This window comes from Xiphophorus maculatus, chromosome 20, assembly GCF_002775205.1.
Source record: "Xiphophorus maculatus strain JP 163 A chromosome 20, X_maculatus-5.0-male, whole genome shotgun sequence".
Taxonomy (NCBI): domain Eukaryota; kingdom Metazoa; phylum Chordata; class Actinopteri; order Cyprinodontiformes; family Poeciliidae; genus Xiphophorus; species Xiphophorus maculatus.
The window spans coordinates 31,531,582-31,552,702 of NC_036462.1; the positions used below are offsets into that span (position 1 = coordinate 31,531,582).

A 21,121-nucleotide genomic window follows, 5' to 3' on the forward strand; every position below is an offset into this window, starting at 1 on the left:
TTCCAAGCAGTGAGGATGTAGAAAAGTGATTTTACTGCAGGGGCAGAGGGCTCGCCTCAGACCGGTCCTTATGATTCTGTATTCATTTAATGAGTGTAAACAGATCCTAACTTAATCTGAACATTTGTCCAAAGCTTTTTCTAATATTCAGTTTATTCATTCATTTCTTGTAAAATACAATTGTAGCAAAGAGAGAAGGTAAAGACAAGAAAAATGGGGAGAACATTTTTTGACATTACAAGTTATTTCACTCATCAGTCAAGTTGATTCACAAAGATTATTAAATAAAAAACTAAACAGACAGAAGGAGAAAAAAAAACAAGTTAGACATATGGAAAAGTTAGACATCTTGGTGAAGTTTCAGGTCTGTAATGTGCATCTCGATCCTCTTGTGAAGACCATCCATTGATGTTGACAGGGTGTCATACAGCGCCTGGAAACAGGAACATGTTCCACCATGAAGCAGGGTTCTAAGCCAAGTTCTCTAACTTCTGTTTTTTGACCAACATTTTTCATTTTTAGGTTCAACAGTCAAGTTAGGCACACCCAAATTTTCAACTGCATCACATTTAACAAGATAACTTTACAAGTTTGCTTTGAAAAAAAAAAAAATACTGTCCAGCAAAAAGGAACAAGACTTGTAAATGATTAATCTGCCAAACTAAGTTGTGTTTGAAGCACAATTATACAAGACAGGTATCTTACTGGAAAGTGTTTAAAGTCCCCTAGTGGTCTGCAAGGTACTGGATGTAAACGACCTTTTATTTGCCGTGACGTGAGCTGAAAGTGCGACGCCACAGTAGGCTTAGCAAAGGATTGTGCTAAAAAATAACAATGGATAAACGGCTTAAAATCGGGTTACTCCAAAGAAAAACTGAAGACACGGATGAAACGAAAACAACGGCAGGAATACTTATATGATCGGAGGAAGTCAAGTCATACCTGCAGAGAGTATTGTGTGTCGTTCACGAACGACTCGATTCTTTTCAACGATTCTGTGCCGTGAACGGTAGGACTCAAGTCCCAGCTGGTGAGAACTGTTCCTTGTGGTTTACGACTTTGCCTGCTTGTAATGCTCAGCTCGCACTTCAACAGCTATTGTTGTTGTTATGTAATTAAATAATAACAAGAAAAAGAGTTTTTTTAAATGGGTTAAGAGATCCTCAGCATGAAAATGTTTGAGAACCACTGGTTTAGAGGAATCATTAGGTGTGGGCCTAATGAGTGTCATTGGACTACAGGGAGACTTTCAGTGCTTTTTAGTTATTTCCTGGAATGACTGGTTGTATCGGTGCGATCTCAGATTTCTTTTTTCTTTTTTAAGTAGTACTACTGAGAAATTTGGTTGCCCTCTGGAGCCCCGCAAAGCTTTCCCCCTTAAACGTCAGAGGCACCCCCATCATCAACGTACCTGGGCCTTCTCCGTCTCTTTGCTGCAGACGTCTCTCAGGCTCTTGATCTTGGCCTTCAGCTGACGGGTCTCTCCGATGATCGCTTGGATCTTATCCGCCATCTCCTCGCGTTTCTGGTGGATTTGGTTGCACTGCCTGGAGAACAGCTGGTGTTAGGTTGCCAAACGAACGCATTGCTCAGGTTAACTCTACAGGTCGAGACGTTTGAGTCGGTACCCCAGCACTTCCTGGACATGGTGTTCCTTCGTCTCTCTCTTCTTCTGCCTGCGGATGTTCTGTTTGCACTCCTTATCCAGCTTCATGCCCAGAGCCCGCTTCAGCTGGACCTCCTCGCTGCACAGACTTTTCAGCTCCTTTTGCATCTTCTCGCTTTGAATCAACAGCTCCTGGTACTGTTAACATGCAACATTAGAAACAAAAAAAACAACCTTTAAATATTGTTTTCCCTTTACCAACTTCTACTGTGTGCGTTCTACAGTGAACATTAGGTCACATTTCCCCACTCTGACAGCTGTTCTGTTTATATTTTGTCATACCACAACCACAAACCGTTTTGTTGGGGTTTCACCCAGCAGAGCAACACAAGTGACTGAATAACTGTTATGTGAATGGAAAAATGTTTTTCCAAATGAAAATAGGAAACGTGAGGCGTTTATTTTGTAGAATCGTCTTCTGGCTGCAGGCATGTCTCTTCTAGCTTCGAACATCTAAACACCGAACGATAGCTCAGTCAGAGGGATCGTCTCTGAAAAAGATGGAAGCTTAGGGATTTGAAACCCGACACCCAGGTGGATGTAAGAGCGGAGCGTACCTCTTCCTGACGCAGCCTGGTGTTGTTCATGCTGCTCTCCAGGTCCTGCAGCAGGCTGTTCATCTGCTGGAGCTCGGCCTCAGCGTGGGCCACGCTCTGCACCCTGTTCTGCATCTCCACCACATACTCGTCTGTTTCTGCCTTAAAGGAAAAAAAATTTTAAATTGTAAAAATTAAACAGATGTGTGAGAAATCCCAACATATTGGCTCTATTGTGTAACAGGGTTGTATTTCTATGTTATTCTAATTACACAAAATGTCTTCTGTTACTCAGATTGTTCTTATACTTGACTAAACACTTCAGAAACTGCTATGATGTGACATTAAGATCAGGCGCTCCCCGTCTTTATCTTTTCTTCATCTGTGCCATGGTTTTGTCCAGTCATTTGCGCTCTTAGGCCCAAACCTTTTGTAATGTTGTCCTACAGAAGTTGGTCATTTTTCACCCAAATACATCCAGTTTATAGATTTATAGAGTTGACCTCAGATTGTTATATATTTTTATTTTGTGCAGGATTTGGTGTAGGCGGCCAATCACTTGTTTTTCTGTTTGTCGTTCGTTAGAATAAACAGAGAGCTGTCCTCCAAGACGGTTTAATCCTAGTAACCAGCGCAACGCAGGAAAGATCGAGTTACATCTGCAGACCAAACATTTTCCTACTTACTATGGAGTTCTTGATTTTCTTCGCAGCTTCCTTCATCTTCTCCTTCTGGCTCTTCAGTTCCTCTGGAGACTCCACGATCTGAGACTTGAGTTTGGTGATGTCCTCTTTCAGGTTACTGACGTCCACCTTCACTTGGGACTGAAACACAAATAGACACACATGTACACGTTTATAGACACAGCAGAGACTCGACGAGCTTAGACATACGAGTCCGGATCACACACCAGCTTCTGCGTCTTCTCTGCTATTTTGGTTTTCCACTCTGCAATGTTTTCGTTTTTGATGTTCTGAAAGGAAAACGACAGTGTCAGACTTTAACTGAACACACAATTACACACCACAACTTTGACCGTGTGTGTCTGTGTCGGCGCCTACCACTTCCTGGTATTCATGCACGGTGGTGGCCTGCAGCTCAGAGAGAGCGGCAGCCAGCTCATCTGCCTCGGCCTGCTGCTCTGGTGGGATGGTCCTGGGTCAGGAAGGGACGGATGAGAACACGTCGCACTGACCCCGTTTGGTTTTTATGACAAACGTTTTTCAATACGATTTCAAACGTAACGACTAGCAGCTTGTGTTTATGTCGGAACGTTCTTTGCGCTTTACACTGAAAACAGTGTTTGGACGGACAATATATTTCAACTATATTAATATGGTTTGTTAAATATTCAAATGTACTTAAAAAGATACTTTTACTGAAGTTCAAACTTTTTCTTTTTTTAATGCTTCTGATTAGTTGTTTTCTGGCCGATCGCCGATTACCAATCTTTAAGACGTCTGACCTGCCGTCTCCAATTTTGGCTGATACCAGAGTTTCCCCCATTGTATTGTAAGCCTGGCGGGCCACCAGACTTTATTTGTGCCCCCACCAGGCTTAGCATTGCTTATTTAAGTTTATTTTAAATGTTTGCATTTCTTAAGGCTTTTTAGTTGGTGTTCAGGTATTAATCTCCCAATAGCACATAATTATCAAGTGATATTTTAAAATTTCATGTCAACTTTAAACAGTTTTAAAGCACGACAGGTTGCTGGATGAATGACTGGCGAGTGCCCAACCACCAGGCTTAACAAGTTTTATGGGGGAAACTTTGCAATACAATATTTGTTTTGTTTGAAATGTCGGTAAATGTAGCAAGAAAGTCGCTGAGTTGGTAACAGCAAACCCCCCCAAAAGATCCGAACATGTTCAGAAGAAGACTTACGTTAGCTGCTCAATCTTCTTCTCTGCTTCCCGGTTGCCTCTGGTGTATGTCTGCAGTTTGTCCATGTCTGTCCTCTAACAACAGGGGAAACGAACATAAACTTTCAACTTATTGCACTACTTGTGACTAAAGTTTTTGGGGTTGATTCAGTATTGTTAGAAATGTGAAAATAAACTGGCGTACGTTGCTATTAAAAGCCTGGATTGGACTGTGACAGAGTAACACAAAGTAGTATATAATTGTAAAGTGAATGGAAAATGATTACTGTACAGCTTTTCAAACTTTTACACAAATTCCCTAACCACCAGTCAGTCACTCAGCTCTGCAAAGGGATGTTAACGAGCCATTTGTGTCATTCTGCTGCGTTGGAGAAGAGCTGCATCTTTAAATTTCTGGACAGTAACTCAAGGACTGGACTTCGTGACACTGTGAGAAGCAGGTGTGTATCAACGTGTTTTTTTTTTTCCTTTTTTAAAATATGACAAAATAAAGTAATTGGTTATTAGTCGGCAAGAAAATTTAGGTAACTTATGCATCTGGTTTCCTGAAGTAGGCCATTTTTGTTTGGTGGCAGTGATGTGCCGTCCCACTCATACAATCTGTTGCCAAAGACCAAAACATGTTTTGATATGTTCTATCATTTCTATTACTGCAATAGTTACCACATAATATTGTGATATATTTCTCATGCTGCCCATCCCTAATACTCACCCGACAAATCTGAAACAAAAAAAAGAAAAGAAAGCCACACTTTTCAGATTAGCACTTCTACAATATCAAAAACAACCTGAAACCCATATATCTGCTTCGTAACATCACCGTTCTGCACTACTTTATGTCCGTCTGTCACACCAAATATCAATACAGTGCATTACAGATTGTTTCTGTACAGATGAAATGGATTATTTGTGTTGTTATGGATCAGATGGAACATACAAATTTGGCCTGTTTCTCCAGTATCAACACCATCCTCTCCTTCCTGAAGTGGAGAAAGTTCATGATGGCACTCAGAATGACCAGAGTCTTCTGTTTTTCTGAAAAAATAATAATAATCTTGATCACCTTAGGTTAAAGCTAACATTATCACCAGATTAATTATGAAAACAGTCCCCTGCAAAACTATACATCACCTTTTAGAAATTTTCCACATTTTGTTGTTACAGCTACAGTTGTCATTTTATGTGAAGATTTTTTGTTGTTGTAAACTCGGGACGCAAACAATTAATTGACTTGCAATTGTTAATCGCAAGATTGTTCGCTAGATTAAAATTAGTTCCAATCAATTAACTAATAATATCAGCTCAGGTCTTTTTCATGGTTGTAGCACAGCTGCCATCAAAAAGAGGACGCCGCTCTCTTCACAGGAAACAGAATTTTGTACCTCAAGAATATTTAGTTAAACATAGAAGTATTTATCATTGTCAATAATAATATTTATTTGTAATCAATTTTATACTTAAATGTGACCGTACTTTGTTTTAACATACACTGGCTGATTACTTCATTAGAATGTAAAGTGCAAATAATTAGAATTTTTTATTGTATTTCCCCCCCCTTTTTTAAGACTATAGTTGGTTTCATACTGCATTCATACTGCAGCCTGAAGTGACCCAAGTCTGATTTTTGCCATGACCCTTCATACATCCAAACTTATGCGACCTGTATGTGATCTCCAGTGTGTACAGGGCACACGGTGGGACCTGCAAGTGTCCCGCATGCGCAGTAGAGGGCGCAATAACGTCAGTGTTCTCAGTGTTTTGTTAACCGCCATAAGAAGAAGAAGTGCTCAGTGTTTGTGGAAGTAAACATGGATTCTAACAGTGGAGCATCTTATGATTTTGAAGTTGTTACCAACCAGAGCTGCATATTAACAACTTAACCCTCGTTACAGTCCGTCATGGTTGTTGTTTTTCTTTCCGCTTGCCCGTATCATGAAGCGGAAAAGTGACATTTGTTGAGTATCAGTGACGTTCAGACCGGATGATTGCGACCTGGACGTTAGGTCACATTTGAATCGGACACCCAAGTGGTCTGGGTCGCATTCGAAATAAATCCGACTTGTGTTGTTCAGACTGTCATGAAGAGACCAGACACAGGTTGCATTAAGGCAAAGAAAAAAAAAATCGGAATTGGATCACTTTGGGCTGCAGTGTGAACGCAGCCTAAGTAATTGGAAGACATTATTGACAATAATAATCATATTTCCTACCAACTTACAACATTTCTAACAGAAACAAGATGGACTGCTGTACCACTTGGCAAGTTTTCTGGGGGAAGCCTTGAACTTATTTGGTCATTTATCACAAGTCACATCATTAATGCAACATTCATCAATATTAAAATATAATGCATGTTGTCCTAATTTGTAATCTGTAGTTATGGAAGAGAATAGGAATGTGCTGGCTGCAGCCTGCCTGCAGAAAGACATACTTACTTGGAGCCAGAAGGTCATTCAATGAAAAGTCGTACACCAGGCACATCGGCAGAAACTGCCTCCTAAAACAACAAAACGAAAAAGAAAAAAAATCACATTTTAAGAATCATATGTGTGAGATCTTACAGACAAGTGGAGCCTAACTTTGTGTTTTGCTCAGCCGTTTCATAAATTTACACTTTAAGCATGTTGGCAACATTGTGCCTTAGTTTCTGCACTGACACACAGGTGTTTAGATTTGACAAATTATAAAGAAAATAAACCCCACATCCGTGTGTAGACACTTATTATGGCAGTAGCACCCTCATGGTAGCCCGGATACTGGATGTTCTCTGAAAAGGGAACCTGTTGGAAAACAAAGCAAATACGTAGTCGTGACTCGTGGCAAAATATTTAAGTTTCTGCTACATAGAAAGTGGAAGCAGCACATAATAATATGTTAACGGGTAAAATGGAGGTCTCACCATGGAGTGGCACTCAGGCCTGAAGCGGTACAGGAGATGCAGGATTCTCATGTACAGCGTCTGAACTGCTTCTGGCTGTAAAGACGAAGAAACAGAAAAACACTGGATTCTGAGGAGCTGAAAGCTGAATTAGTAACATAATGGACCATGTCCACCCAGATCCATGCTGCAGTTTTGTCCTCTGCTCATCCTGATTTTAGGGAGAGGAATGAAACAGAATTCTGTTTCATTTGGACTCTGTTGTCCAGAATGAGACGGCAGACCTACACGACACAGATGTGTACTTCAATAAACTTAGCTTATAAGCAGGGTTGTACCGATTAATGATCGTCGATTACCGATCTTTAAAAAGCCCGACCTACCAATTCCGACTTTCTTGTCTGAGGTCACTAAAAAATATAGCAAGAAAGTCGTCGAGTTGGCAACAGTGGAGTGACTATTGTTAACTGACTCTATAAAACTGAGCCTACTAAAAGGTATTTTTAGTGGGATAAAAAAAACAAAAAACTATCAGATACCGTTATAAACTGTATTTGGATACAGTTGATAAGTTACACTTTATTCTTCCCCCAAAGGAAATTCTTTGAGAGGAGAAGTGCAGCGACTGCAAGAAACGGACGCAATAAGATAAAGACAAAAACATAGAGCACACATCATAGGAATACAGTTTGGGCCGAGCCCAACGGTTTCAAAACGGCAGTACCACCCTGGCACCTAAATACAAGAAAGCAAAATAAGTAATTGAGATATAAGTTTGAGCCATTTCTCTACTGTCAGTTAAATCTTTGACTTTAGATTATATCGTTTATTTTATTAATTGGTTTAGTTTCTGGTTGATTTATGATTAGAATTTTTGTTTAAAATGAGCTTGTTTGTTAGTAATTTGTTTAATTAGTCATTGAATTTCAGTTTGGGACACAGGGGTTCCACGTATAAATACGTAGGTTTTAGGGAGCTCTGTATGCACGTGGATGGTCATAGATTTTTTTCCATTTACCTGTCAGTCAGTCTGCCACTTAATCAGAGATTCAGCAAGTGAGACAATCAGGTAGCTAAACAATACAGCAAGGGCTCCTGTGAAGTTTGTAACATGTTTTTTACTGCCTACAACTATGGAAGAAACCAACAAAGAACAAACAAACCAGAAACTCACGGTGCATCAAGTGGCTATTTGAGTAGAATTAACTTTTACTTTGATCACCTTTTAAGTCATAAGTATTTGGATTTTTGTTTTTAGAGCAAATAGTCACTAAAATAAGAAAAACCTGAAGTGCAACAAAGACCTTCTCTGCCATCCCCCTAATAGTCACAGCTTATTAAAAAGAGAGATGGAGGTTCGAAGAAACTACAAACAAACTTGAAATCGGCCAGATTTGTTTCTCCTCAACACATATACGTCATATACAAGCCAATTCAAAAATACTTTATTGATCCCAAAGGGGAAATTAAATGTTGTTGTAACTCATTTACTTAGAAAGTAAGTAAGTAAAGTAAAGTAAGTAAGTAAATCTCCCCACAGCCCTCACTTTGACGGTGAGGGCTGTGCCGAGGAAAGAGCTGGTCTGTATTACAGCGTTGAAATTCTACCGGAGGAATCCAAGTCAATGGAAGAAAGTACAGCTGTAAAGCTGTAAATGGACATTTGAATCGAGCGAAATTGTGCAAGGAGGCAACGGTCAAGCTAACGTTGTACCACAGTTCGGCTTTGATTTGAAGCTCGTGACCCAATGGACCCAAAAAGAAGCTATTGTTTTGTGTACATGTTTAAACGAGTCGAAAGGTGTCTAGTGGTCCACCAAACCACAGCTTTCAGAGTCTCGGTAAACGCGTTGTTGCACAACACGGTATGAAAGACGACCGTGAAATATTGAAATTCAAACTAACTTGTCCCCAGCTTATTAACTTTAGTTCACAGCTCCGTCTCCGCTCAGTCAGACACAGCAATGTTACTGATGAAGCTGTCAGTTTACCTTGGGAACCGGGGTCAGGTCTCCTTTAGTGAACTGTTTGGCCTCCTGGCCGATAAGAACCTCACTGCGGTAGAAATTAACAATAGCGTCCGCATTATGGAGGGGAAAGGTGTTTTCAGTCATCGCTGGAAAATTCAAAATCAACTGTCACTCCGCTGGAAATACAATATTGGCGCCTTCTCTTTCATAGGCTCCTCCTCCTTCTTCTTTATTGTATTGGCGGTTGGCAAATAAGAGAAGGACGCATTACCGCCACCAACTGGTAAGGAGTGTGGACTACATGACGGAAAAAAAATGATACAAGTTACAATGTCTTAAGGATTTTATCGTATATCCCTATTGCTACTTTAGTTTTTTTTTCTTTGTGCTCTGCTTTCTGTATCACAATGATAAGTTTTGTATTTAAGTAGATATATTCCTTCCAAAATCTCCCTGTGGTGTGACAATTACAAAATAAATTACTGTTTCTAGGTGCTAATTAAAAAAAACGGTACAAAGTATATTGGTTTAAAATATTTCATGACGTATTGATTGATTTGGTAACATTTATAAAAATGTTCTATTCAATAAAACAAACAAGTTCCCTACTAAAAAGTTCCTCATCCGACACTGCAGGGGGCGCTGTGGATATTTAATAGGCACGTGACCCAACACGGGAGTAAGGGTAGGGCGTAAACTTAAGCTGTTTTCTTGGGGTTGTCTATAATGTAAAGAAATTAACGGGTACGATGACTTTGAAGGAATTTTCTGGCGTAAACACACGCAGGCATTAGAGTCTTATTTCCACAACAATGGCGACAAACTGGACGGAGAGAATTAGAGCTTTCTGCTGCAGTCCAAGTGGCTTCCTGACAGAAACGAGCCCGGATACTTTCCTGTCAGAGCTGCTTCGGGAGCTGCGGGATGACAGAGTCAGCTACGGAGTGAAGGTTAGAACAGCACTAACGTAGACATGACATTCTGCATGGAGGGATCATTTGGCGTCGAAACTGAAAGGGCCAATTGCATGGCCGTGAGTTTTTGCGGTCAAGCCAGCCTCTTACCGAATACTAGAAGGTCCCCTGCAGGCGAAAAAACAGGAATGAAAAGAAAAGGAGAAGTATAAGCGTCATAAAAAATATGTTTGACAAAGCTATTGCTTTTACATACATATGCTATTTGTGTCCAGAATAAATATTTCCTATTTTACTGTGGATGTTTGGAGAAACACACACACACAGTAAATAATACTTATCCAGGATGTTTTTTCAGGAAATTATTTCTCCCAATTACTAAAAGGTGACAACAAACTAACATTTTTAACGTAAATGTCAAAGGATCACCAATGCAATATATATTTCACAATTTTATTGTAGATTTTTGGAGACGGGCTCAGCCAAATGACTTAACAACGCTTATCCAGGAGATCTCATTTTTAGAAAATGTGTACTTTAAAATTAGATATTTTAAAGTACAACAAATGTGATAACAAATGTAAATTTTTATTATGTTAAAGGTCTCAATCTCCTTTTCATTTCGCGCCACATGAAGATAGTGAATGTCCTCAAAGTGTGGCAGGAAAAAAAATAGCAAACTGTTAAAAATGGGAACGTTTTCTGCACTACACTAGGACTTCTTAAACTTAAACTAGGTATTAAACTATTCACATAAAAATGTGGTTTTAATTTGAATACTATTTAAGTCTAAAAGTTCTATTTATGAGCCACAAATGGGTCATGGCGGGCTGGATTTGGTATGTGTGTTAAAGAATCACTTATACTATAACCCAAATTAATATTTAATAATTTTACTGTAGATTTTTGGAGCAATAACAAAAGGTAATTGGGTACTTTGACTGTGTCTATCACCAAAAATGTACGGTGGATCAAGGACAACAAAGTCAACGTGTATGAAATCAAACATCTGCTATAATTGATAACATTATAACATATTGATGTTGACGACAAATGTAAAAAAAAAAAAAAATAGTGAGACTGCAGGATGTGTCAGTGTTCGATTTATTTAGACGTTTAGTTTCCATAATGGTCATTTAGAAGTGAAGAAGTTAAGATTTCAAGATGACTGTTAATCCATATGCAGGGTTAGATGTTTCAAGATTAAGCGAATAAATAAATATGCCATGAAAATGTGTAAATCTCCCAGTAATTAATGAATTCTAAAAAATATTAAACAACATAATTAAATAATTAAATTTGCCACTAGATAATTAAATGTGTCATCAAATAGTTAAATACATCGAGTGACTCAATATGTCATGAAATTATGACATTTGCAATTAAATAATTAAATGTCAAATGAATGAAATTTATCATTTTAAATAATTAATTTAAATAAAGTGTTCTTTTGAAAGAAAACATGTATTAAAATATATATATAATTATTTCACTGCGTATTTATTTATTCCATGGCTCCTGTGTCATGAAATAATTTAACCAGTCGAACCCAGCAGGAAGTCAGTGGGCGGGACTAACGTTGATCCTGTGAAATCCATTGACTTAAGTCATTTGTTGTGGTCTTACAAGCTATATTGTCAGGCTTTACACTTTGAGATTCACTGTATGTTCTGCAAAGGTTCAAAATGACCATGGGGAGATGTCTGGGAATCAAATTGTGCTTTGTGCCGTCTCCACTTATCCTGCACTTGCTCCTAATCATATATCGATGTTTCTCGTAAGAGTTTCTGATCCCTTGTGTTCTTTATCCCACCCAGGTCCTCCTGTTGTCTCCCCTCTGTGAATATCCAACCCTGCTGTGCTCCTCAGAATCTGCCGGCGAGGAGACAGCCCTGGATCTCATGTCGGTGTTCACCCAGTGTCCGTCCAGGTTCAGCCAGTTTCGCTGCCATCTCCTCGTGGCCCTCACCGGCGTCCTCGTCTGCTCCTCCTGTGTGAACGGCCACTCCCGGGCTGCGCTGGACTTTCTCGACTTGCTCCTTCGGATGGCTCGGGACGCCAGCGACCCCCCCGGCGAGGGCACACGGCGCCTTCTCAGAGCGACGGCCTGCGACTGCCTGCGCGAGATGGAGGCCAGTTGTCCCGGACTTCTCTCCCAGCGCCTCGAGCTCTTGGCCGGGCTGCGGCAGCTGGAGACCTCCAGGCTTCATCAGGCTTTTGGGGTGCTGCAGATTCTGGCGCTGAGAAATGCTGTTTATCAGCTCACTAAGCAAGCAGGAGCAGGCGCTGCGCATCTTAAAGCTCTGCTAGGAGGAAATGGCTCCGTTGCGTGGGAGGCAGACCAGGAAGCCGTCCACATGGACGCCACGGATGCGGCCATGCTGTCGTCCCTCATCCTAGGACCAATGGGCAGAGTGCCGACCCTTCACACCGGACCTGACTGTAAGGAGCTGCGGTCTGTCCTCTCTTCCCTATTAGAAGAGTCCTACCTCCTCACGCCTTTGTGTCAGGCTGCACTTTTCCACAGACTAACCGAGGTGGTTGCCATGGTGCCCGGGATCCCTCCAGCCGTATTTCGAGCTCAGCTCCTGCGACTGCTGGGAACCAACGAGGTTTGTGTTCAGGGATTATTTTCAAACTAAAGTGGGATGTTACATTTTTCAGATTTTTCTTTTTAATGTTAAAAAGAAAAAATCTGCTGGGAGGAAATTATAAGCTTCCTCCCAGCTTATAATTTTACACTGCTTTGTGTTGGCATGTCATATAAAATACGCTGGGTTGTTGGTATGTTTGCCAGGCACCGTAAATTAGTTTCAAGTTAAGCCGTGCGTCGACATTCTTTTAGAGCCCAGAGCTGGAATGGTTTTAGCTACTTGCATCATTTTTGGTTATTTCTGACATGGCATGAATTTGAGTTGGCATCACAAAGAGTTCCTAAAACTGCTGAACAGGTTTCCCCCCCCTCTTGTTGTTGACACCGTCAGGTTTGCCTCCTCCATGTCACCCTGCTGATGAAGTGCGGCTTCACCGACAGCCTCTTCAGCGCCGAAGACGAAGCCTTCCTCCTGAAGCGGCTGGTAGTCCTCTCCCAGCACCCGCTCCTGAGCTCGCCCGAGAAGCTCTTCTACATGGACTGCATCCTGCACTTTCCAGAGAACCGTCCAATCAGCTGCGGTGACAGCGACGAGGCCCCTCCTGTGCTGCTGACCCCACAGCTGGCCTCGGTCCTGCTGCCTTCGGTGTTTAATGACAGCGCCACCCTGCTGAGCCGACTCAACCTGCAGGCTCTGGTCTTCCTGGAAGAAGGGGACGAGGAGAGCCGGGGCCTGGCCTACATCTACGACCACCTTGCGGCGCTGCTGCACATCGTGGACAGGGGAGGCAGCAGAGATATTGTTGTGACCTTTTTCAGAGCTGCCTTCCTCTTCCTGTTTTACTTCCACCATGTGGAGCGGTACGCAACTTGCCTTAGCGAGCAGCTATGCCATCTCTACCTCCAACACACCCGGCTGGCCCCACACATCCTCAACCTAGTCAATCAGACTCAAGAGAGGTTACCAGAGTGCAAGTGGTTTGTGGGGCTCCTGCAGGGTCTCCAGAGAGTGATAACCAGGGTCCCGTTTGGCCAGCTCCCCCTACATGACCTCAGCAGCCACCTTAAGGTGCTGGATCGGGTGGCAGAGGAAGAAGAAATCTGTCAGCGTAGCTCCCTTTGCTTTCTGTCCACTATTGTCACCCAAACTTCCTCCTCGCTGTGTACCAGTGGCGACTGGCGGTTGGGAAATGGTCTGCTGGGAGTTTGCCGCCGTGTGCTCCTCCATCCCAATCTGGACTCTATGCTTATTCCTTTGGCCGACATTCTGCAGCATCTTGCCTTCCACTATGGCGACACGGACATCAGGGACCACGCCCGCCTCTACTACACGTTCCTCACGATGTTATCTCGGGAGAAGCTGTCCGCAGTGCTGGTGCAGAGTGCCGCAGAGGGCGGTGGTCAAGTCAAGAAGCGAACGCTGTCCTGCGTTATGGCGGAGAGCGAGGGGCTGACTAACACCCTGACCGTCCACCAGACCGAGAAACCCATATTTCAGCTGACCGAGGCTTTACCTGGGCCACATCAAGAGGCAGAAAACCTTCAGCTGAATCAGGAGGATGAGTACAAAACACTGGAATGTTACAGGGCTCAGTTCAGCAAGTCTGGCTTTGCTTCACTTATCGTGTTAAAGTACCACCTGACCCACACGGAGCCCCATGACCCTCGCTTCGAGCAGCTTTTCAGCATCCAGCTCCACTTCAGCCTCACAGACGATCACTACGAAGAGCTGCAGGACATCAGCGTCCCCTGTCTCTTCAGACAGGGACCACCGCCCGTGGTGCAGCTGACACTGAAGCCCAGACGGCCGTACCCAACCACCATCCACGCAAGCGCCATCTTCACCTCTAAGGACGGGCTCACCTGGCACACCGCTATGCCGGACATCCACGTGGCATTCCAGCAGGTCTTCCTGCCGCTGCCCGCACCCCCAACCTGGAGCAGAGCCAGCACACGAGACGTCTTTGAGTGCCTGTGGGATGAAATGCGCCATGAGACGGGAGAGTCTTGTATCAGTCTGTTCTGCTGCCAGCTGGGGGAGGCCGCTCTGAAAGCTCTGGTGGAGAAACACTTCCATTCCTTCCTTGTGCCAGACCCGTTGGAGGAGGCAGCCGAGTTCAGGGCGCTCCTGTTTCTCCCACCAAAGTCTCACATGCTGCTTAAGATCGGCTCTACGGAGGACGCCGCGCACTTCAACATGGCCACCGATGACTGTCGGCTGCTTCCTCAGATGAACTCATACCTGCTGAAAGTCACTTCTTCACTAGAGAATTCTGTCTCATGATTTTAACATGGACATTTTTCAGTGTAGCGTAAAAAAAAAAAGCAGATAATTGATTTGAAATTAAGACTATTGCACTTTGATGATCTTTTAATAAACATATGAAGTTAAATATATTGTCTTCTTTTGAAAAGTTCCCTTACTTTACTGATTCAGACAGTAAAGTTTAGATTCATTCTCCATAATAAAATACACTGATCTGTTCAAACTAGAAAAAAAAAAAAATTACATCGTGGCGTCGCGAGTACGACTCCCGTCCTCGGTTCCTTTGCCGCATGTCTTCCCCTCCCTTCTCTCTGCCCCCTTCCTGTCATATTACTGTCAAACCCCACTGGTGCCAAATAAATGACATTAAATCAATCAAAGTATTTTTAACGCAGAGATGGCCTAGCCGACAGTCGAGCCACAACACATCACTGTTAAAAGAAGACGGATATGGACAGAATGTGTTAATGGCATCTATGAGATGGAAAGATTAACATTCTCAGAAAAATCTAGAGACAAACAAGTTTACAAACGGGGAACCTTATGTTAAACTCAACATGCAAGAATATTGGATGATTAATAAAAAAATGGTAGAAAAGAGTTGGTTCATTTTGGAGGAAGTGTCAGTCGGCTCTCTAATTTCTTATTTTTGTACGTACAAGTAATGTCTCCTTGTTCTGTGTTTTTTTTTATAAATGCAAATTAAATATGGGGGGAATTTTAAATTTAGGTTTAGCTCAAAATAGGTGCTTTAGTTAATCTGCGTTATGTAATGTGTTAAAATGTTCGGATTGCATTATGGAAAAATAGGTCTATATTTTTAGGGCTGGTAAAAAATATAGACATATTTTTTTAATAACAGTTACATACTGCAGCTGTAAGAGAACTGCGAAGCAAAGATCATTGAAAAATCTGGGAAGGCGTAGACTGCAGCTGGAGTCAGAGATTCAAGATCAACACGTTCGTTGTATGGAACCAGTCCTGAACCAGAGGCTAAAGTCAGAAGTGTCTTACTGGACCTGGAGAAAAAGAACTATACTTTGGTTTGGTAGTCCAAAGTTTTCCTTTCAGATCAATCAAGTTAAATCAATCAGGTTTATTTGTACAGCACATTTCAGCAACAGGGCAGTTCAAAGTGCTTTACATCCCAAAAACAGATGAAAGTAAAGTTTGTATTTCATTTGGAAATCAAGATCCAGAGTCTGGAGGAAGAGCGGAGAGACACAAACTCCATCCTGCTTTTGGCCACTGTTAGGTTTTCACAAGTGATTTGGGTTGCCATGTCATGTGCCGGTGTTAATTCACTGGGTTTTCTGAAGTCCGCGGTCGTTTCCCTATGCTGACAAGCTTTATGGAGATGCTGATTTTATTTTCTAGCAGGACTTGATACCTCCCCACACTACAAAACTTACCAAAAGCTGGTTTAATAACCATTTTAACACCAACAAACTGGCCTGACATGAACCCCACAGGAAATCGGTGGGCTTTCGGGAAGAGTAAGTAAGAAAAACCAGAACTAACAGATGTAGGTCTCTGTTGTGCTGAGGTTGCACCTCAGCAGAACCACAGGCTGACTGCCTCCACACCACGGCGCATTGATGCAGTGTTTCATCCAAAAGGAGCCCTGACCAAGTACTGAGTGCTGTACAGAACGTTTCTGTAAGAAAATCTGGTTTTATTAGCCTGATGCAACATTTCAATGTTTTGAAAAACTCCCATTTGGGGATTTCGTCAACTTGACACCAGAAATTAAATTAAGAAAAGTGAGAGTGAACACTTGAGATGCATTTCTCTGTGTGGAACGAGTTTACAGGAGTTTTACTTTCCAAACAGAATTCCAGAAACTGCACCTGTTGATGGTGAAAAGAAAATGTAGACACCTTTTCTATTCTGTGACGTTTTTCTCTGTCTCCGAAGCGTGTTGATGTCCGACTGCTGTAGAGGTATGACTGTCCCATGTAAACCATTGGTTTGTGTTAATGATTGGTCAAATACAAGCACAGCAAAAACATTCCAAACAGTTTAAATTAAACACACACACACTCATGAGTCCCGGTTTGATATTTTCCAGAAAATGAAAAACACACATTCTTTGAAAATAAGCCATTAGGCATTTATGGCAGCCTAAGACAAAACGGTGGTTCTCCCTGCGTGGGACATGTATCTGTATGTACCGATCATATTTTTGGTCCAGTTTAAACGGGACTTTATTCATCTAGACCTCTGAAGTTGGGTCCCGTGTATGGAGGTAGGGCTGTCTGGTGGCTGAGCAGTTTGCCCATGACGGCGAGCTCTGCGTCCCTCTTCTCCACCTCATCCACAGGAGTCCAGGACATGTCAGGCTGAAGCTTGAATGCGCCAAGAAACGGATGAGGGCAGCTTGGTCCCCACTCCTTCAAAGGAAATTGGAAAACAGGTAAGCCAGATAGAGATAAAACAAGATGACTCTGTATAAAAAAAAAAACACTCTCATGCTAACCTAATAAAAATTCAGCTGCCAACTGGACGTGAGATTTTTGTCCACTGGACAAATTTTACTCCAGGGTTGTCGCTCTGAGTGATGTATTTTATCCCACTTATTCCTGCACAATGTCTCTTATGCATTTACTAATTCCTTCTATAGGAAACGCATTGGGGTGTCGCGTCTGTAACTTAGCAACAACTGAACCGATGACTTCACATCCTTTGTCGGCAACAGCTGGGGGTGAAATGTAAGCGGCTGCTAAAACAACACTGAACTCTCCTGGTAAATAACGAGGACAAAAACTCTCTGCCAAGAGTTTAAATTTTGAACTGCAACTGTTGCGACATCACACACACACACACACACACCCACACACACACACACACACCCACACACACACACACACACACACACACACACACACACACACACACACCCACACACACACAGAACTGCTGAGTCATGTTAGGTATTCATATGAGCTCCCTACAGAGACTCCCCCTCCGGGTGTGTTAGATAATGCATAAAATGAATGAAGGTGACAGAACTCGAAGTTCACGTTTCATGGAACCAACCTTAGGGGAGATGATGGAGAAGTATTTCTGTCCAGACGGCCGCTGGTACAAGTAGTACATGTTGCCTGGCTTTTTCACAATATTACAGGCAGCATGGTGGAGGTCAGCGTCTCTCTTTGCTTCTTCTAAAACCTGCGGTCGTCAATCGGCGATCAATGCCACGCGCCATCCGACGGGTGAACGTGACCCGTCTGAACATAAACACAACCGTTTTGTGAATCGACGGTCATACCTTTTTGGCCTGCTCCTGCAGGTACCTGATCTGGTCAGCGATTACTGTCAGTTTGTTGCAAGCGTTGGCTTTGACAAAGTCGTCCCCCTGAGAAACATCCACGTCACTTCAGGAGGAAAAACGCTCTTGTGAGCTAGACAACTTGACAAAACATGCCTCACCTTCTGCACTTGCTCGGCAAGAGCGACCAGGTCCATGGGGTCCCCCACTCTGTTGGTCTGATAGGAGCTGACCAGTTCCATCCCACTGGGGGCCGTGCTGGTCTCAACCAGGTTCACTACAACACACATGGCAAGGCTACATCATGACTGTCACAGAGTCTGGGAAATCCCTGATTTTATGAGTTAGTTTTTGCCAGTGCAATTAAACCATAATCGTACAGTTCACATAGAAAAATATATATATATGAATTTGACATAACTTGACTGAATGTTAAGGAAGAAGACCAAGCAACATAATGCAAAGATGACATCTACACAGATAATAATCAATTATTTCTTAACTTAGGTTATAAATCAACGTGCTCACTTAATAAAATGTAATAAAATGTAATATTATCACTAAAACTGCAAGCTATTCTCATGGGTTCCTTTGCAGTGGCCCCCCGTCAGCAGCCGCGGGCTCGGAACCCTGATGACTTCATAATATCTGGGTTCGGAGTCAGAACAGCTGGGAGTCCATGGTGATCCAGGCTTGTGTAACCACTTTGTCACCGCCTTTCAAAGACACGCTCACGTAATGTACACCTACTGACAGTTTGGCTACACCAAAAATAATATCAGCAATTACCAAAGACCAAATATTATACAGTAAGAATATGACGACGCGGACTGATATCTTTTTTTTCTCTTCTTTTTTTTTTTAAAGATTCGGCGCAGAATAAATGTTTTCGTCATGTTTCGCACTAGGTGAGTAAAAGTGTTACCTGTGGTGACCTTTTCTGGTTGGCTGGGCAGACTGACGGCCCTGTCCATTTTCTCTTCTCTCGTTCAGAACCGAACTATTTTCAACCTGCCTCCCTTCCTCCGGCCAAACGCCGGTGGTTCCCGGCTGCTGCCTCCGACCGCCTGGCGGAGAACTACGGGTTTAGCTTCTGTCATTAGCAGCAGCAACATAGATATAGATACATAGATGTTGCCTCGACGGCTGCCGGTTTTTTTTTTAATGTAAACACGGGAACTTGTCTTGTCTCCAATCACTCCGTTTTCAACCTGCTTGATTTGTTACAACTTCAGGCGCGTTTCATGTCAAATTCTAATAAGAACTGAAAGAATAAGAAACAAATGTAGCCAGATCTATGTTCCACTCATGTCTATGTTGAATTAACCTTCTAGGCTTTTGTGCACAAAGAATTATATTCGGTTGCACTCGCTCACAACATAGACATTAAACAGATGTAAACCTCGAAATGATAGAAAACAGTTTTGTATTTTTTTAAAAAAAGTAAAAATAAGAAACATAGGTGCATTTTAGCACATTAGAATATTAATGAAAAAATCATTTATTTTTAAATGTGAACGTTATATATCCACAGATTACACATAAACAGACATATTTCACATATTAGTTATGTAAATGTTGATCAAGCTTAGTCTACCTAAGATGTAGCAAAATCCCCAAATCAGTTTTTTTTCTCTTTTACCCGTTAACTTAATATGGAATCAGGAGTGTTGCTGTAACACACGATGGATCAGAAGGCTGTGAAATAAAATATTTAAATTATAACAGCGGAAGAAACAACGTTTCAGCTGGAAGCTCGTGTTGAAATTTATGGGAGCCCGTTTCCGTCACTCTGTAAAAAAAAAAAATAATAATTATCTCAATATAATGAGATACTATCTCATTATTATCTCGTTATTTTGAGATACCGTCTCATTATAATGAGATAGTAACTCATTATTTTGAGATACTATATCATAATGAGATCATTTATTTTTTTTAACAGAGTGACGGAAACGGGCTTCCATAGAAATTAAGAAAATTTCAATACAAAATTTTCAATAATAAAATTATTTTATTTTCTTACAATAAAGCTCCAGGAAGCAGCTCAAAAACACAAAAGCTGACATCTGGATTTGGTCAGCTGTTGTTTAGCTGCGTCGGTCCGGACCGCGGGGAGCTGCGTCCACCCGACGCAAAGGGGGCGATACTGACGTAAAGCTTTCAGGGTTAGAGGCACATCTACGTCTTCATTTCTATGTCCACAGTGTCGTCACTGCACGATCCGTGCTGGTCAGATCTGAAAATGATCTGAAAATGATCTGACCATCATTTTCAGATCATTTGAGTAAAAAGTTACTCAAGGCTGAGAGTCAGATGGCTGATTTTACACACTATTAAAACTATGTCACATAAATGTTTACACTACAGGGCAGTTTCTCCTGTCTGAGTCTGTAAGGACAGGATGAGATGTGGGTTAAAGAAAGAAGAAAAACCAAACATTGCTTCTTTTTCTCCATCTAATAGCTTGAGGATGTTTTCTCTCTCCTTCAGAGCTTTCCAAGCCTGATCCTTCTCCTTCTCGGGCCGAGAAATTGAAGACAACTCATATAACTCATACACAACTAAAACAACTCATATAATCATGTCAAGGTTGTAACATTCAGTTTAATCGGCAGCTGTTGTTTTAAAAAGAAGCTATAACAAAATTGTAAAATAAATAAATAAACGAGGTCTTCTTACGCTGTTTTGTGTTGTTATTTTAAACGCCAAGAGAATCGCTCTTTTTCCAACTTCTGTCACTTAAGTCTGACAAATAAAAGTCAGTCACCAAACACAGTTTTCCAACACGAAGTGTGTATTTCTAATTGTTCGTTGCTGATAGAGGATGGAAGCTGCTGATAGCAGGGCACAAACATTAAGACTTCCTGAAAAGATGAGAGTGTAGACTTCCTGGTAAATCCTGTTCTAATGTAAAGTATGACCGATTACTGGATTAAGGAAATTTATAGTATATTACATGCTATCACACATAATATTTTTTCAGAATTTGGAAACAGTTGCTCTTTATTTCCCCAAGTTATGGGGGGAGGAGAGGAGAGAATCGATATTTCAGCTGCCAGAAATTATTTGCCAAAGTTAAAGGAGGAGAACCAAATACTTTAGCCACCTGATATAATCCGTTCCCACTCTATAACATGGGA

General features: G+C 41.8%; 3 protein-coding genes and 1 long non-coding RNA gene across 6 annotated transcripts; 2 read left to right on the plus strand and 2 right to left on the minus strand.

Moving 5' to 3' along the window:
• Positions 1 to 68: 68 nt before the first annotated feature.
• Positions 69 to 10,021, minus strand: LOC102221792 (kinetochore protein Nuf2). Of its 2 annotated transcripts, none has more exons than XM_023325541.1 (13): positions 9,999 to 10,021; positions 6,986 to 7,060; positions 6,790 to 6,866; positions 6,522 to 6,583; positions 5,024 to 5,121; positions 4,088 to 4,161; positions 3,264 to 3,357; positions 3,113 to 3,175; positions 2,889 to 3,026; positions 2,224 to 2,364; positions 1,629 to 1,804; positions 1,412 to 1,547; positions 69 to 433 (listed from the first exon to the last, which is right to left on the minus strand). In XM_023325541.1, exons 2-13 carry the CDS (start codon positions 7,034 to 7,036, stop codon positions 341 to 343), a joined length of 1,203 nt encoding a protein of 400 aa, XP_023181309.1. In that variant the 5' UTR covers positions 7,037 to 7,060; positions 9,999 to 10,021; the 3' UTR covers positions 69 to 340. The 2 variants fall into 2 exon arrangements, with proteins under 2 accessions (XP_023181309.1, XP_023181308.1); XM_023325540.1 differs by lacking the exon at positions 9,999 to 10,021 and adding an exon at positions 8,956 to 9,411.
• On the plus strand, positions 9,474 to 14,834 carry ap5b1 (adaptor related protein complex 5 beta 1 subunit). The gene is made up of 3 exons (XM_005816662.3): positions 9,474 to 9,884; positions 11,666 to 12,460; positions 12,833 to 14,834. The coding sequence occupies exons 1-3, from the start codon at positions 9,747 to 9,749 to the stop codon at positions 14,723 to 14,725; spliced, it is 2,826 nt and encodes a 941-aa protein (XP_005816719.2). The 5' UTR covers positions 9,474 to 9,746; the 3' UTR covers positions 14,726 to 14,834.
• Positions 14,835 to 16,361: 1,527 nt separating this feature from the next.
• Positions 16,362 to 19,031, minus strand: LOC111605892 (uncharacterized protein C1orf50 homolog). The gene is made up of 5 exons (XM_023325542.1): positions 18,904 to 19,031; positions 18,140 to 18,255; positions 17,979 to 18,065; positions 17,747 to 17,878; positions 16,362 to 17,100 (listed from the first exon to the last, which is right to left on the minus strand). Exons 1-5 carry the CDS (start codon positions 18,950 to 18,952, stop codon positions 16,915 to 16,917), a joined length of 570 nt encoding a protein of 189 aa, XP_023181310.1. The 5' UTR covers positions 18,953 to 19,031; the 3' UTR covers positions 16,362 to 16,914.
• Positions 17,031 to 19,410, plus strand: LOC111605893. Of its 2 annotated transcripts, none has more exons than XR_002751890.1 (5): positions 17,031 to 17,123; positions 17,331 to 17,453; positions 18,576 to 18,713; positions 18,846 to 18,886; positions 18,972 to 19,410. It is a non-coding gene; the product is annotated as an uncharacterized LOC111605893 (long non-coding RNA). The 2 variants fall into 2 exon arrangements; XR_002751889.1 differs by having other exon boundaries at positions 17,331 to 17,418.
• The last annotated feature ends 1,711 nt before the right edge of the window (positions 19,411 to 21,121 follow it).

Bases quoted from the DNA above. Each gene is read 5' to 3' on its own strand.
- ap5b1 (XM_005816662.3), top strand. From the start codon at position 9,747: ATGGCGACAAACTGGACGGAGAGAATTAGAGCTTTCTGCTGCAGTCCA. The intron at 9,885-11,665 runs GTTAGAACAGCA...TATCCCACCCAG, and splicing joins GAGTCAGCTACGGAGTGAAG to GTCCTCCTGTTGTCTCCCCT. The intron at 12,461-12,832 runs GTTTGTGTTCAG...TGACACCGTCAG, and splicing joins GACTGCTGGGAACCAACGAG to GTTTGCCTCCTCCATGTCAC.
- LOC111605892 (XM_023325542.1), bottom strand. From the start codon at position 18,952: ATGGACAGGGCCGTCAGTCTGCCCAGCCAACCAGAAAAGGTCACCACA. The intron at 18,066-18,139 runs GTGAGGCATGTT...GATGTTTCTCAG, and splicing joins TTGCCGAGCAAGTGCAGAAG to GGGGACGACTTTGTCAAAGC. The intron at 17,879-17,978 runs GTATGACCGTCG...TGACGACCGCAG, and splicing joins TGCAGGAGCAGGCCAAAAAG to GTTTTAGAAGAAGCAAAGAG.
- LOC102221792 (XM_023325540.1), bottom strand. From the start codon at position 9,078: ATGACTGAAAACACCTTTCCCCTCCATAATGCGGACGCTATTGTTAAT. The intron at 2,365-2,888 runs GTAAGTAGGAAA...TTTTCCTTTAAG, and splicing joins AGAAAATCAAGAACTCCATA to GCAGAAACAGACGAGTATGT. The intron at 434-1,411 runs GTACGTTGATGA...TCCTGTTTCCAG, and splicing joins AAGAGACGGAGAAGGCCCAG to GCGCTGTATGACACCCTGTC.